This window comes from Fundulus heteroclitus, unplaced genomic scaffold, assembly GCF_011125445.2.
Source record: "Fundulus heteroclitus isolate FHET01 unplaced genomic scaffold, MU-UCD_Fhet_4.1 scaffold_192, whole genome shotgun sequence".
NCBI classification, from domain to species: Eukaryota; Metazoa; Chordata; class Actinopteri; order Cyprinodontiformes; family Fundulidae; genus Fundulus; species Fundulus heteroclitus.
The window spans coordinates 175,760-191,849 of NW_023396604.1; the positions used below are offsets into that span (position 1 = coordinate 175,760).

The 16,090-nt window shown below is 43.2% G+C and overlaps 2 protein-coding genes across 4 annotated transcripts in view; one reads left to right on the plus strand and one right to left on the minus strand.

Moving 5' to 3' along the window:
- Nucleotides 1–2,855, minus strand: part of LOC105919947 ((E3-independent) E2 ubiquitin-conjugating enzyme UBE2O) — a 52,588-nt gene extending 49,733 nt beyond the window's left edge. For 2 of the 3 annotated variants that reach the window (XM_036129612.1, XM_036129613.1), the window contains exon 1: nucleotides 2,272–2,854. In XM_036129612.1, the coding sequence (XP_035985505.1) occupies nucleotides 2,272–2,718 (447 nt within the window). In that variant the 5' untranslated portion in view covers nucleotides 2,719–2,854. Of the gene's footprint in view, nucleotides 1–2,271 lie in introns of all 3 variants that reach the window. The other variant, XM_036129611.1, reaches the window with a different exon arrangement.
- A 6,260-nt stretch (nucleotides 2,856–9,115) lies between these two features.
- On the plus strand, nucleotides 9,116–15,138 carry aanat1 (arylalkylamine N-acetyltransferase 1). The gene is made up of 3 exons (XM_012855421.3): nucleotides 9,116–10,078; nucleotides 12,085–12,239; nucleotides 13,186–15,138. The coding sequence occupies exons 1-3, from the start codon at nucleotides 9,925–9,927 to the stop codon at nucleotides 13,489–13,491; spliced, it is 615 nt and encodes a 204-aa protein (XP_012710875.1). The 5' UTR covers nucleotides 9,116–9,924; the 3' UTR covers nucleotides 13,492–15,138.
- The last annotated feature ends 952 nt before the right edge of the window (nucleotides 15,139–16,090 follow it).

Below are 16,090 nucleotides of genomic sequence, written 5' to 3' on the forward strand. Positions count from 1 at the left end.
AATCTTTCTAATGCAAAATAGCCCAGTTGTCATAAAACACCTGAAGCTGGAGATGAGCGACTTGGACTGAAAGGTTGATCATTATATTTTGTGGGATTTGTCGCTACAGCGATAAATATCAAACAAAAAGAAAATATTTTGTTTATTGTTTGGCAACTTTAAGACAAGGTACATGAAGGAGTGCAAGTTTATCACTAAGGTAAACGATATCATGATATTTTATCTGTGGTCGTCACACATGGGGTGACCCCTCCTGATCAGCAGCGGGATAGGCCACGCCCACACAGCTCAGCTCAGCTTATTTATTACTAAAACAATCCCAGCAGCTCCTCTGGTTTGCAAAACATCATCATGAACAGAATTATAATAAAAAAAAAACCCTGATAATGAAAGACGGTTTAGTAACAGCCTGTCCCAGACCTAGAAGGAAAGCTCCAGCCTAATTCCAGCATCACGATCATTTTATGAACATTGTGTCTGAGGACTTTAAGCCCCTGAGACACTTTTCGTTGACAGCGCCTCGTTGCCTCAGTGCTGAACCCTCTAAACCTTTCACATTTTGTCACATGACCACCACAGCCGCCAATGTGCTTTGAAGGCACTGTATGCAGCAGGTCAACACAAAGCAGCACATAATTCATAAATAGGAAGTGAAAGGAAAATTTCAGGAGCGCCTCCCTTCCAGAAAAGACAGGAGAGCAGAGCTAACAGCTGTCCTGTCAGCAGACTCTCCAACCTGAGCGCTCCATCCCCGCAGCTCCTCCACAGGTACTGTTGCCGTCCTCCCTGACTAAAGCCCTCCTCCCGTTTCTGGACTCAACCGTGGTTGGTGAGATGTTCAGAACCAGATGTTTTGCATTTTAAATCCAACACCACTTTCTGCCTTGACCCCCCAGCTGTGTTCTTTGGTCTTCACCTGGCTGATTGTTCTCTAATGTTCCCCACCAAACCTATGGGGCCTTCCCAGAACAGCTGGATTACACAGGGGTGGGCTTCATTTACCACGTAGGGTCCACCTTTGGGACACACCTTGTTCTCCTGAACAGCTGAAATAAAAAGCCAGTGAGATGGGCTCAGGTTTTAGGGGTTGGAAAAGGACAAAATGTGGAAAAAAAAAGGTGCATGGATAGTTTAACAAAGCGGCGTACTTGTAAAATGTTTTATATCATCTTACTGGAACAGATCAAGAATCAGTGCTGAGGCCCTGATGAGAGTTTTTTCAGGCCCATGGGGCGTCTGAATGTTATTGTTGAAGTAACACTGGTAAACCTTTGTTATGATGGGCTGAATGACCCACCAGAACTTTACTCATTCAGCTCAAAAACAACAAAAACAACAAAACACAATCAGGCAAAGCAGCCCTGAGCCGGGCTTCTCCTGGTGCCATCCAGAAAAAGAAATAAACAGGTTGCCCGGCTTTTCCCTGAACCTTCTCATTATGATCCCGCCCGGCTCAGAGCCGGCGCTTCCTCGTTTCTTGGTTAATTAAAGAACAATGCACACCCTAAAACGTGTTCGACAGGAACCCAGCACGCCCACGGACGCTCTTATTTTCAATCGTGGCACACTTAAAGGACCTGTGCAGCCAGCACAAGCAGAACCAAGGTCTCATAGACGGGAGCCCCATTAAATAAATGGCTGCAGAACATGATCAGAGCTCAGATTTACTGAGAGATCGCAGGTAAACAGCCTCTCCATGTTCTGTCAACAGCCCGCCCATAACACGCAGCGTTTCGCGTCCACACTATGGTTCTGACGGAGGTTCTGGTTCTGCGTGGGGCTCGTCCGGTCCGTTCAGGGACATGGGGGGTGCATTTTAATACAGAACCGCTCATCTCTCGCTCCAGAGCCCGGTCACACCCAGGATGAGCTAATCGGTGGGAGTACTAGCCGGCCTCCTGCACCTGCCGGAGCCCTGCGCTCTATCGGGGGACTACGTCCAGCGCGAGGGCAGCTAGCGGGGAGCGAGCACCGCCCTGCCGAGCCCGCTGCCCCGACCAGCTGGGAGACAGGAGACAGGGAGCTACGACGCTAGCTAGCTTGTGTGCTTAGATGCTAGCCAATTAGCGAGCTAGGTTTGTAGTTTCAGGCAGATGGATTAGGGGAACCTCATCCCCGACTGGCTGCTCTGTGCGGATTTGTCCCCCCACCAAAGACCCAAGAACCGGCGGGTTACTGCCGAGCAGCCCCAGAGTCCGGCTGGAAACAGGCACCGGTGTCAGTGTAGGCAGTTAAAACAAAAGCCGCTGCTGCTGCTGCTGCTGGGTGTACCTTTGTCTCTCTGATGTCCTGCTTGGCTCCTTCGGGGTACCACTGCACGCGGACAAATCCCCTACCGAGAGGCCGACTCGGGGTGTCCACGCCACTTTCCGTATCCGAACCGCACGCGACTCGTCCTCCTCCCCCTGCGCCGCCGCCGCCGCCGCCACCATCACCGCCGCCTCTCCCTCTGCCGTCGTCGACGTCCGAATCCGAGTTAAAATCCTCCTCCCCGTGGATCATTCGCACGATGCCATACCGGACTGAGCCGCGATACCGTCCCGAGACCAGGTCGTGGGAGAACAGCAGCCGCTGGGAGCCGTCTGCGGTGGGAGACAGAGCCATGGATAGAGGCTCCGACCCCGGGCTCGGTGCGGGAGACAGGCCGTGTGTCGGGGATGCTGCCGTGGCCGTTTCGTCCGTTGCTGCTGCCGCATCCGATGCTACGGGCTCCGCCATCGCTGCTGTTGTCAAGGAGTGATGTAAGTAGCGCGAGCCGCGAGGATGACGGCGGAGTGAAAAAGCCTGGAACTGGAAGCAGCGAGGTGCACGTGTTTACGTAGCTACGGAGCGATACGTGGTAGCTGTTAAAAGAGCGTCATCACGCAGTACCCTTCGCCGCCACCAGGAGACGCCAATTAACACAAACTCAAAGTTCACTATTTTGAAGGCGTACCATTTCGCATTAAAATTGTTGAGAAACTTTGAGCGTGCCCAAATTGAATCCATAATTAATTCTAGCGTTAAAATATACCAAATCCACCAACAATCAACGAATAAACCAATGCATTAAGACTGAAAGTTAAAATCACACATATTTCACTATTTGTTTTTTTTTATTTCATTACTACTGAGCATAAGTGGTTAATTAGGCGCCTGCCTTGCATGTGCAATGAGGAGGCAGTGCTGTGCGAAGCACAGCACTGCCTCCCATGCAAATGCATGGAGGCACCTATTACTATGCACCTCTAAACGGACTCTTTATTAGGCGCCTGCCATAGCAGTTGCAATGAGGAGGCAGTGCTGTGCGAAGCACAGCACTGCCTCCCATGCAAATGCATGGAGGCACCTATTACTATTCACCTCTAAACGGACTATTTATTATTCTTTACTTCTTCTTCCGTCACGATTAATGCGGCCCGAACCGTAGCGTGGACCCCCACAATATAGGTATCAAAACCTGCGGCTCGATTACGAGATGTGTGCTACTACATTTATTGGGATTTCGAGTTACCATGGCAACAAAATTAGCGAAAAACCACCCCCAAAAAACCCATAGGAATGAATGGAGTCGGGTAGAAAGAAAGCCTCAAAAAAGCCTCCAAATGACCATTTTCAACGCTGTACTGTATCGTCATGCTTCCACCTACGAACACCATTTAACTTCCAGTTTGTAGATATTTCTTTGACCTACTCAGAAGTGAAAACGGGATGTGGATATCTTTTATCGTCTCTTCACAGTTACTCCTCAAATCTCATGTCCAAAAATCAGCGAAATCATCGTTTACAATGAAAGTCAATGACGGAATTCTCCAACCGCTAGAGTGGCCCACTCTAGCTTTTTAAAGATTTCAAAACTCCGAACAACTTGACCTTTCTCGCTCAATTTTCACTCTACGTAGACAAATTATACATCAAAACGTAGGTATTTTTGTCAGGATTCGGGAAATGTAACCCTCATTGGTGTGGCATTTATAGATTTTTCGCAAATCACCTCAGAGCGACACAAACCCGAAACCTCCCCCATTCATTTCCTATGGAGCGGTTTTGAAAAATGACGTCTAAAAATCCAAAACATCACATGTTTTCGCATCGTCGCTACTCCTAAACCGTTTTATGTACAGACATGAGACTTTCACACATGAATGTCCCAACCCTTCTGGCACTCAAGAAAAATGAATTTTGTGGATAACTGTTACGGTTTTTCCACAGGAACAATTTGTTCGGGAGTAGCGAATGTGCAAAATCCTGAAATCGCTTTGGAGCTGCATTTTCCCACATCATCCACTTTTTTACATCGTCGCTGTGCCTACACCGATTTTTGTAAAAATATGAAAATGAGCTACATGGTCCTCAAAAGCCTGCTGATACTCATGGTGAAAGAATTATCTTGATATCTCTTATACCTTTTGAGTTACAGCGATTTGTTCGGGAGCCTCTTTAGAGGATTTCTGAAAATCCATAAAAATCCCATTTAGACCATAATTTTTTACGCCTTTATTAAACTTTTTCCAGCAAAAACCGATAGCAAGTCTTCTTCCCCTATCCTTTACGAAATAAACACAGAAAAAATTACGTCTCTACCATTTACGGTTCCGGAGAAATCGTGCGTTGTTCGAGGCAAAGTTCTCCATTATAATCCAATGGGACTTATTGTGACCAAAGTGTCTGCACTTCGGCCGCTGCAGGTGTGTGAGTGAGTTTCCATGACGACGGAACTCTGAGGGCCAGAGCTAGACGCTCCATTGAGATACAATGGCAACTTTCATCGCTCACTGCAGTGGCTGTGATTAATGTAGAAATCTGAAATTCGCACAGTCACTTCCTCTTAACATTTTAAAATTTCCATGTGACTTTCAGCCATGTGTCAGTTTTCTGTGCCATTTTGGATCAAACCACTTATGTTTCCAATACTGCATGCCCATATATGGCGCTACAGTGTAGCACAGATGGAAAGTGCAGGCTTTGCATGCAAGAGGTCGTGGGATCGATTCCCGGTATGGAAAACTTGGAGTTTTGTATTATAATCCTCACAGTGTGAATATCAAAACATGTGTGCTGATCCCATGAAGTATTTTTTGTACCACCCGCCATTTTGAGTTACCATGGCAACGTTATAAATGACGTTTTTTCTCCCTATTTGAGGCTCATCCCAGTACAGGATTTGGACCAAACTAACAGAGTACACTCACCCAGTGATACCATACACAACCATGTTAGCGGCTAACGGTTAGCATGTTGCTAACCGGAATTAGCTCTAGGAAGCCTGTACAAACTTCTGCTTGACAGATTTGGTGAATTTTAGGATTTTCTCCCTTTTTAGGCACTTCTCAGTACAGGATTTCAACCAAACTAACAGAGTAACATCACCCGGTGATACTGAACACAGCCATGCTAGCGGCTAACCGTTAGCATGTTGCTAACCGGAAATAGCTTTAGGAAGGTCCTACCAACAGCTGCTTAGCCAGAGTTCTTCAACCTTTACAGACAGAGAGGGCTGTAGCTGTCAGTGAGTCTCCATGACAACGCTGCTAGCAAGAGGCTCCTAGGAGGTCCATTGACTTAACATGGCACCTTTCAACAGCCGCTGCGAGGGCTGTGAAGACCGTAGGAACCTGAAATTCGCAGTGTTACTTCCTGTTGCTATTTCTGACGGTACGGTACGCACCAAGTGGCAGGCGCCTTGCTAAATTTCTTCAGAAATTTTTCTAGTTAATATTATTATTCTTTATTATTCCACGATTAATGCGTCCCGAACCGTAGCGTGCACCCCCACGATATAGGTACCAAAACTTGTGGCTCGGTCGGGAATAGTGTGCTACTACTTTTATTGGGGTTTCGAGTTACCATGGCAACAAAATTAGCGAAAAACCACCCCCCAAAAAACCCATATTAATCAATGGAGTCGGGGAGAAAGAAAGCCTCAAAAAACCCTCAAAAGGACCATTTTCAAAGCTGTACTGTGTCGCCATGCTTTCACCTACGAACACCGTTTAACTTCCAGTTTGTAGATATATCTGTGAACTACTCAGAAGTGAAAACAGCATGTGGATATCTTTTATCGTCTCTTCACAGTTACTCCTCAAAGCTCATGTCCGAAAATCAGCGAAATCATCGTTTACAATGAAAGTCAATGACGGAATTCTCCAACCGCTAGAGTGGGCCACTCTAGCTTTTTTAAAGATTTCAAAACTCCGAACAACTTGACCTTACTCACTCAATTTTCACTCTATGTAGACAAATTATACATCAAAACGTAGGTATTTTTGTCTGGATTCGGGAAATGTAACCCTCATTGGTGTGGCATTTATAGATTTTTCGCAAATCACCTCAGACCGACACAAACCCGAAACCTCCCCCATTCATTTCCTATGGAGCGGTTTTGAAAAATGACGTCTAAAAATCCAAAACATCACATGTTTTCGCATCGTCACTACTCCTAAACCGTTTTATGTACAGGCATGAGACTTTCACACATGAATGTCCCAACCCTTCTGGCACTCAAGAAAAAGGAATTTTGTGGATAACTGTTACGGTTTTTCCACAGGAACAATTTGTTCGGGAGTAGCGAATGTGCAAAATCCTGAAATCGCTTTGGAGCTGCATTTTCCCACATCATCCACTTTTTTACATCGTCGCTGTGCCTACACCGATTTTTGTAAAAATATGAAAATGAGCTACATGGTCATCAAAAGACTGCTGATACTCACAGTGAAAGAATTATTTTGATATCTCTTATACTTTTTTAGCCAGAGCGATTTGTTCGGGACCATTTTCAGAGGATTTCTGAAATTTCATAAAAATGTCCTTTAGATCATAATTTTTTACGCCTTTATTAAACTTTTTCCAGCAAAAACCGATAGCAAGTCTTCTTCCCCTATCCGTTACGAAATAAACACAGAAAAAATTACGTCTCTACCATTTACGGTTCCGGAGAAATCGTGCGTTGTTCGAGGCAAAGTTCTCCATTATAATCCAATGGGACTTATTGTGACCAAAGTGTCTGCACTTCGGCCGCTGCAGGTGTGTGAGTGAGTTTCCATGACGACGGAACTCTGAGGGCCAGAGCTAGACGCTCCATTGAGATACAATGGCAACTTTCATCGCTCACTGCAGTGGCTGTGATTAATGTAGAAATCTGAAATTCGCACAGTCACTTCCTCTTAACATTTTAAAATTTCCATGTGACTTTCAGCCATGTGTCAGTTTTCTGTGCCATTTTGGATCAAACCACTCATGTTTCCAATAATGCATGCCCATATATGGTGCTACAGTGTAGCACAGATGGAAAGTGCAGGCTTTGCATGCAATAGGTCGTGGGATCGATTCCCGGTATGGAATACTTGGAGTTTTGTATTATAATCCTCACAGTGTGAATATCAAAACATGTGTGCTGATCCCATGAAGTATTTTTTGTACCATCCGCCATTTTGAGTTACCATGGCAACGTTATAAATGACGTTTTTTCTCCCTATTTGAGGCACATCCCAGTACAGGATTTGGACCAAACTGACAGAGTACACTCACCCAGTGATACCAAACACAACCATGTTAGCGGCTAACGGTTAGCATGTTGCTAACCGGAATTAGCTCTAGGAAGCCTGTACAAACTTCTGCTTGACAGATTTGGTGAATTTTAGGATTTTCTCCCTTTTTAGGCACTTCTCAGTACAGGATTTCAACCAAACTAACAGAGTAACATCACCCGGTGATACTGAACACAGCCATGCTAGCGGCTAACCGTTAGCATGTTGCTAACCGGAAATAGCTTTAGGAAGGTCCTACCAACAGCTGCTTAGCCAGAGTTCTTCAACCTTTACAGACAGAGAGGGCTGTAGCTGTCAGTGAGTCTCCATGACAACGCTGCTAGCAAGAGGCTCCTAGGAGGTCCATTGACTTAACATGGCACCTTTCAACAGCCGCTGCGAGGGCTGTGAAGACCGTAGGAACCTGAAATTCGCAGTGTTACTTCCTGTTGCTATTTCTGACGGTACGGTACGCACCAAGTGGCAGGCGCCTTGCTAAATTTCTTCAGAAATTTTTCTAGTTAAATAATATTGTTGCTCTGATTTCTGACTAGCACAGCATGTCAAGTTTAGCCCAATAATACTTGCTTGATAGGGCTGACGATTAGAATAATGCCAGGAACTGCTGTGGCATGTATTCATGAAGACAGAATAAAATCATAAAAGGTGAAATACTTTGTTAATATGATTAATATAATTAGGTAAGGTAAAATTGCAATCGCTTTACTAGAATTATTTCTCATTACATATCTCATATATATATATATATATATATATATATATATATATATATATAGAGAGAGAGAGAGAGAGAGAGAGAGAGAGAGAGAGAGAGATGTATAGAATAAATAAAATCTTAAAATCTAATCTTTATTTTAGATCTAACTGTTATCGTGTTTTTTTTTTCCAAGATACAATAAAGAAATAGGACAAAAATTTGTCTTTGTGACAGGGGGCTAGTAAGTCAGTTCCTAATGATCCAATATAAGAATTTCACAACGCTTGTTCACCTCTTAATCTTAGCAGCGTCTTATACCTGAATTAATCAGAATTATGTCCAAAATGTTTGATGCCAAACAAGTGACCATGCAGTGGATAAAATAGTATCGTCATTGTGCAAAATGATAACTAAAGCTCATTTCTGCTTTATTTTCCCCCTCTGAGACTGTACTTGCAACATTTTACAATTTCTTCAGTAGACAACTTCAAATAAGCCGAGTTTACCAGGAAGAAGAAGAAAAACATTCAAAATGCAGCAGTAAAACAGACACTACATCATATTTTTTTAGCAAGATATCACTATAGGAGTTTGGAATAATAATGTCATCCTTCCAACAGGATAGGGGGAACAATAGCATCTGCTTTTGTAAAGAAATGAAAATGTAATTGAGAGCTAGCTTTGTGAAAGCAGTCGGCTCTGGTTTTCTCATAGACAGAGGGAGGAAGAATGTGGCAAAAGCTGCTTATCGTTATGGAAAACAACTTGCCTTACGCTGAGAGAAAGCAGTGGAATCTCCTCTGTAACAGATTTTTTCAGTAACAACTTGGATAAAATGTATTCATTTGCATAACAATGTGAAGTACCTTCCTTTTTTTTCTTTTCTTTTTTTTTTTTTGGGGGGGGGGGGGTATTTCTAAATCATTTTGAAGAACTAATCAGTCCCTCCACTGTTATGTTCTGGATTTGCCACAATTTGCATGTATTTAGATTGTCCAGAGAAATCAATGCCTTAAATTCCACAGTTTCGGTGCTGATGAGGTGACAAACAAACTCCGGCACATCATAATCCTCTTACAGAACTGGAAAATAAAGCGGGTAAAGTAACGTAAACTGTGCTTATAGGAGCAAATTCAGCTGACTGAAAGTCTTTACCAGAAAAAAAACAAGATCATGTCCTTAAGTCCTACAAAACCCCCAATTAGGCAAGACCAGCAGAAATAAATCAGACCTTCATGTGTCATGGAATTGACTAGAAAAATGCACTTTATCAGTTAGAAAAATTAATACTGGTATCAGTTGTCATGCTGCAGAATTTAAAGTAAAAAAATGTCAGTTTGATCATCCAAAAACATGATCCAAGAAGTCTAAATCCGATAATGGACTCATGACAAGGATCATTCTAAAGACACACATTATCCCCACTGACCTCCAGTAAACATGTTTATTGCTCAGCCTGTTCGCTGGGAAAGGAGGCTTTGGGCTTCCAGCTCACCCCGGGATTAGAAACAGCCGCCCCTGCGCACCGGTATAAATCCTCCCGGTGCGCCGCTTCCAGCTCAGTCTTTACGCACGGATCCTACAGCGCGCGCGCGGAGGAGACAGTCTTGTGTTCACGGGTGGACGCGAATAAAACAGTTGCAGGTGACAGCATCAGCATCAGTCTTCAACCGGACCGTTTCTGGAGCCACACAGGACCGGATGATGTCGGTGCAGAGCGCACTGCCGTTCATGAAGCCGCTGCGCCATGTGCGCTCCCCGGTGCCGCAGGGCCGTCGCCACACGCTGCCGGCCAGCGAGTTCCGCTCCCTCAGCCCGGAGGACGCCATCAGCGTGTTCGAGATAGAGAGAGAAGGTAAACGGGCTTTGACTTGGAGAGAGTCAGCGCCAGGCTGCTGTCCTAAGTCAGTAAATAGATCACAGGCAATTACGCACATTCCAACTCAAAGCAGTTTTAGTAAATCAATCAATCTATCTATAGTTTTTATTAAATCTATTTTTAGAACGGGGCTTAAAAATAGAAATGAACACCAACGAATCTGCTTTGAATTTAGAACATGAATTTGGACCAGCGATCCTTTTTGTAAATCAATCTAAAATATTTTGTTACACTCTGATGTTTTCAAGCTTGTATTTCTGTTCATTAAGATTTTCTGCTCAAGAAAATATGACATTAAAGATTAGAATATTCCATCAGACCAATTAAAAACAAACAAAATGGCTTTAAGTGAGGGATGGCGCATGCCACATACAGTATTTTTATGGAAGGCTAAATGTCACAAGATATTGCTGTTAACGTGAGTGTGTAATGGTCCAAACGGCATCCTGTAGTCTAAAGTCACAACAACAAATGATAACAGATTCTATATTCCATAACTTTGTTTTTATGTTTAAGTCTCATAACTATCCCAAACATGACAACCAACTACAACTGTGTCAGCTTAGCTTATGAAAAATGATTAAAATCAGATATTTATTTTAACATTTTGAGAGCTTTTAATGGAGAAACAAAAACATGAAAAAATTACTCTGAATCAGTAGTTATTGTCTTTTAATGGAGCCTAAACATTTCTATTAAAATTGAACTGAAAATGCATGTTGACAGCTTTTTGCTGTCGTTCTCTCTGATGTTGTGGAGAGAACAGTAGAACTAACACGTTTATGAGTTGTGTTCTGAATAAACGTATCAACTGAGTAAAAGTTAAGCTTGTTTAGCCACAGCGCTAATGCTAAAACCAAACTGGCTAGCAAAGCTAAGCTTCTTAACCACAAGCCTTGGTCTGACTGCGGTTACCTTTTAAAAAAATGTTTATTGAAAATTGAGTAAACTTGTATGCCTGGAGGGAGTAGTTTAAATTTTCCCAGTTGTTCTGTGAAGGTATCAGTAAGAGGTCGTTGGACCTGTAGCAGAACGCTGTTACAAAGCAGCAAGTTTGTGGAAAAGTAAAGAAATCCTCATCGAAAGCTAACCAGTAGCTAACCAGCTCCCAGTTTTTGCTGATTTTAGCTATTTTTATTGGAACGTTAACTTTGTTGCCTTGCTCAGTTGAATATTGACCATGTTACTATGTTAAAGTTACGTCAGGGGGGGCTGCTGGCTGTTCCATCCACCTGACCAGCTGAAAAAAAAATAATCAAATAGGAACGTAACGTTAAACAGATGACAGCTTGTTGCGAAACCCAAAAGTTTATTAAAGACTTCTAGCAGACTGAGAAGTTGCAGCTGATCAGGTTAAATGATAAATGTTACTGGGCTGAACCTTAGCCAGGTAACGTGTTGTTCGGCTGAGAAAACGACAGCAAACTGAACGGTCTGTTCCAGAAGCGTGACTTTCATTATACACTAATATGGCGCCGTTTTCCATAGACAGCCGGAGCTGTTTTAAAATGATTAAAATCTGCTTAAACGGGGAGTCATGAGCCAGCTCTTGTTTGTCTTTCCGTTAAAACATGTTAGGACAAACCAAGGGAGAGGAATAATCAGAACAATTTACAATAATTCAAATAAATATGGTTGCATTGGTGCAGTTTAAATGCTGGTTAGAATTCAGCTAATTAATCTGGGGGTCTTTTAGCTGTTAAACTTAAAGTTATTTTTCCACTAAGAAGTACTGACATCTACTTAAGTAAAAGGAAAGTCATATCTTCCCCTTTAATTATTGAATTCAATAATTTAGTCTTGTGCATGCCCCACCTCTTTACCATCTTTGCACCTTTCATTTTGAATATTTGGAAAATATGATTTATTTATTTATTTGTTTTGTGTGTAGCGTGAGCCACAGGTAACGTTCCACTCACACCAGCTTCTGTTCCGTCTGTTCTGTCTGTTCTGCTGACCTCTCCCTCCTGTTCCACACACAGCCTTCATCTCGGTGTCTGGAGAGTGCCCTCTCCACCTGGACGAGGTGCGTCACTTCCTCACGCTGTGCCCCGAGCTCTCTCTCGGCTGGTTTGAGGAGGGACGCCTGGTAGCGTTCATCATCGGCTCTCTGTGGGACCAGGAGAGGCTTACCATGGTGAGACAGCGCAGAGCGCGCCCGGAGAGGGCGAGTTAGAAAACGCGAGGCGAGGTTAAAACAGGCCGCGGGAGGAGACTTAAGTGCATGTTTAGGGAAGGGTGTTCTTAGCCGGTGATGATAATCCTAAATAACCCAAATCGTTCTGGAAAGATTCAGACTGACGAAAGAGACTTCCAGCTCAGAGTGATCCAAACAGTGCCAGAAATATGAAAGTTATAGTTGCCGCTTTAAAGGGCAGAATCATGTATGTGATAGCAAACAGGCCCGACTCATTCATTAGTCTCAAACATGTAATGTTTAATTCCCCAATGATTCTTATGTCAGAGGCCAATTTAGACTCAAAAACCCGACTGAAGCAAAGTCCAGGAGATTAAAGCCAACATTAAACTATCAGACGTATAAGTCCATTTCTGACTGAAACCCATGCGCTCTGATGGTCTCAACTTTAAACCTACATTTGCTGAACTCTGGATTTCAGGCTCTCTGGAAGTTTGAAAACACAGAGAAGACTTCACAGCTTGGTCATCCTTTTACCTGTATTATTAATTATGTAAGGAGATATCCAACATTATGTGCTGTGCTTAAATACATGAAGCATGTGTCAAACCTGAAACTAATTACGTAACGTGAAGTAATCAGGATATAGTAGATGTACACCAGGATCACAGTAATTTGTGACAGAAGGAACGGGAAGGTTTACAAGATAGTGGGGATACCTGCTATAATGAATGGTTTGGAGATGGCGGAGCTAAGATGTTCTGATTGGGCGGTTTGGAGTGAGGCAAGGAAAAGAACGTTAATGTCCTAAAGTATCATTTCTGAGATGTTTCCATCTCCAGTTGTTAACCATAACTACATACTGTCATGGCTGCCAGTTGGTCCCTGGCTGCCTCTCTCTGATTCACATAATCCTCCAGCTCTCCTGTTACTCTCTGTTCTGCAGGATGCATTGACGCTCCATAAGCCTCATGGAACCACGGTCCACATCCACGTCCTGGCTGTCCACCGCACCTTCAGGCAGCAGGGGAAAGGCTCGATCCTGATGTGGCGCTACCTGCAGTACCTCCGCTGTCTGCCCTACGTGCGGCGCGCTGTCCTCATGTGTGAGGACTTCCTGGTTCCCTTCTACCAGAAGTCGGGGTTCAAGATGCTGGGCCCCACCGAGATCACCGTGGGACCCCTCCGCTTCAGCGAGATGTCCTACGTGGTCCGGGGCCATGCCTTCATGCGGCGCAACAGCGGATGCTGACGGAAGCGGCTCCGTCCAGATGGAACGGCGAGAGGCTTTCTGGCTCCCGCCGGACACGGCATGGAGACGGTTTTGTTTTTGCGTGTCGTGAATGGTGCGGAGATTTGGCAAACCTGAGTGAAAGACGTTCAGCCGCCAGCGAGAAGAGAGTCTCCATAGAGCTGAAAGCAAAGAGCTGCCCTACGGCCTCCAGCAGCTGTTGGACGACATGATTACGACTGAAAACTCATCAAGATTTGTGCTGGAGGGCGAGAGAGTGAGTCGTTGAAGCAAAGAGCGCGAGCAGCAACTTCAGATGTTTAAAAACTAGAAACATTTGTCTTTGAAAATGCTGGACATTTATTAAACTGCCTTTATGACCTCATCATTCTAAAGAGTTTATGGGTTGGGCTCTGGAACATTAATGCTGAATTTGGGTCTTTAGAGCCACTCTATGTTTATTCTTGTACAGATGAGAACAAATTTGTAGTAAAGCTGTGCAAAAAGCCTTAAATTAACACACATTTTACTGTAGTGACATAATCAAATAGGAGACAAAATAATCTAATTTTTAATTTAAGCATTTTTTTCTGTGTGGGAAAGAGTCCATGTTGGGAAATACATGTTTTGTATGAAGTGACACAGTTATGGGCACCCCTGTTGTTAATACTTATTGCAACCCTCTTTGGTCAATAGAAGAGCACTTGTTCTGGAAAACTTTACCAGTCTGGGACTTTTCAGAGAGAGAGAGATGTTTGAATGCTCCTCCTGAGATCCTCCTGATGCCCTCTGCTCTTCAGCTCCCCCTGCAGGTTGCTGCAGGTTTTAGGTCTGGAAACTTGGAAGAAGGTAGATTTTGATGTCTGCTGACCCATTTTCTCTGTTGTCACATGCTTTGGGTCATGCTCAAAGAAAGAATGACGACCGATTTCCTTATAGATGCAACCAGATTTTCATTTAAAATGTAATTACATTTCATGATGCCCGGCTCTAAACGAGGCTCCGAGGACTTTTGGCAGAGAAACAGGCCCACAGCCTCACAGATTGCCCACTGTAATTACCAGTGTGCTTTAGGTGCACAAACCCACCAACAGTGTTTGTTTTCAGAAAGGATGAACCTCATCCAACTAAAGTTTATGGATCAAGTTAGAATTCCAGTAAAGATGAGCAAACTCCATGTTTCTGTTTGTGATAGTTCGAGTCTCTCTCTCTCTCTCTGGCATGTCTCCCAAACAACTAGTTGGCATGTAGACGGCGTCTGCTGGTTGTTATGCAGACGTGATGATTGCAATACACCACCGTGTCCTGCATCGTGGGATTCATCCAATCTGGTTGCTCACCCTACAAGGCTGTAGGTAGTGGTTAAAAATCAGCTTCTGTGACATTATATTTAGGGTGTCTGTGGCTACAGCAGGTGTCTTGCAACTGGAAGGTAGTAGGTTCCATTCCAGTTTTCACATGTCAGTGCGCCCCTGGGCAACGCACTCATTAAGTCATTAACATTAATGTTAATGTAATAACATTAATTGGGTGAATGTGACATGATTTGTGACTAGAAAAGCTCAGTATAAATTCAGTCCATATTTCTGTTCCATGGAAAGTCATGTGTTTCTAAATCTATGATAAGCTCACATCTACTCTACTAAAGTTAAACAAATCAAATGTTTTTGTCTAATTAAAATGCATTGTTAGGGTTTACCCACAATTGTGCAAACGCCCAGATGGGAATTCGTTGAAAACAATTGTTAAAAAATAAATAAAAATTTCCCCACTGAATATTTTTTTGTAAACTTTCCCCCATGAGATCACGCAACTGCAATAAAAGCTGAATTTATTTTAAGGCTTTTTGCATATCTGTAACAGAGGTGCCATCATGTTGGTAAAAGCTAACGCCGGTACAGCGTCTGCAGAAACATTTTGCCAAAGTAAAGACGTTAGCTTGTGTCATGGATGTAACTGTGAAGGACTGATGTAGCAATCAGCGACCGGGGTGATGCCATGGAGCTGCTAGTCTGTTGCTTTTCATTAACTTCCCAGTGTTCCTGTTAGTGGACATCCTGTGAATCTGTTTACCTATCAGGTATGTACAGTATGTATAAAACCAGATACTGACACAAACAAGAGCCACAGAAGAATGAAATGTAAGGAGAATGTGCTTTGTTTTGTAGGTTGTCACCAAATTTGCCTCTTGAAACCTCAAAGGTTAAATGTTTTTATTGTACTGTATTGTATTTTGTGCTTAAAACAAAGGTTTTATTTTTCTGACTTTGTTCTATGCGGCAATGTTTATACAGTATATTATATATATATTTATGAAAAAAACAAAATATCAATAAAAACCAGTTACAGCTGTGAGACTAGATTTTCTTTCTGAAATTGGCATCTCTACCTGTTCAGTGCCATCGCTTTATTTTCTTCAACATTTTCTTGCATTTCACTAAATTGAAAACAAATTTAGCGTAAAAATAAATAAAACTAAACCCACATTACATGGTTCATAATGAACAGAAAACTCCCAAAACCTTAATTCTTTTCCCGCTTTGACCCATTCAGAGGTGGACTGATGGAGTGCTGTGGATCATTGTTCTGCTGAATAACTGAGGAGCTTGGCTCTTAAACT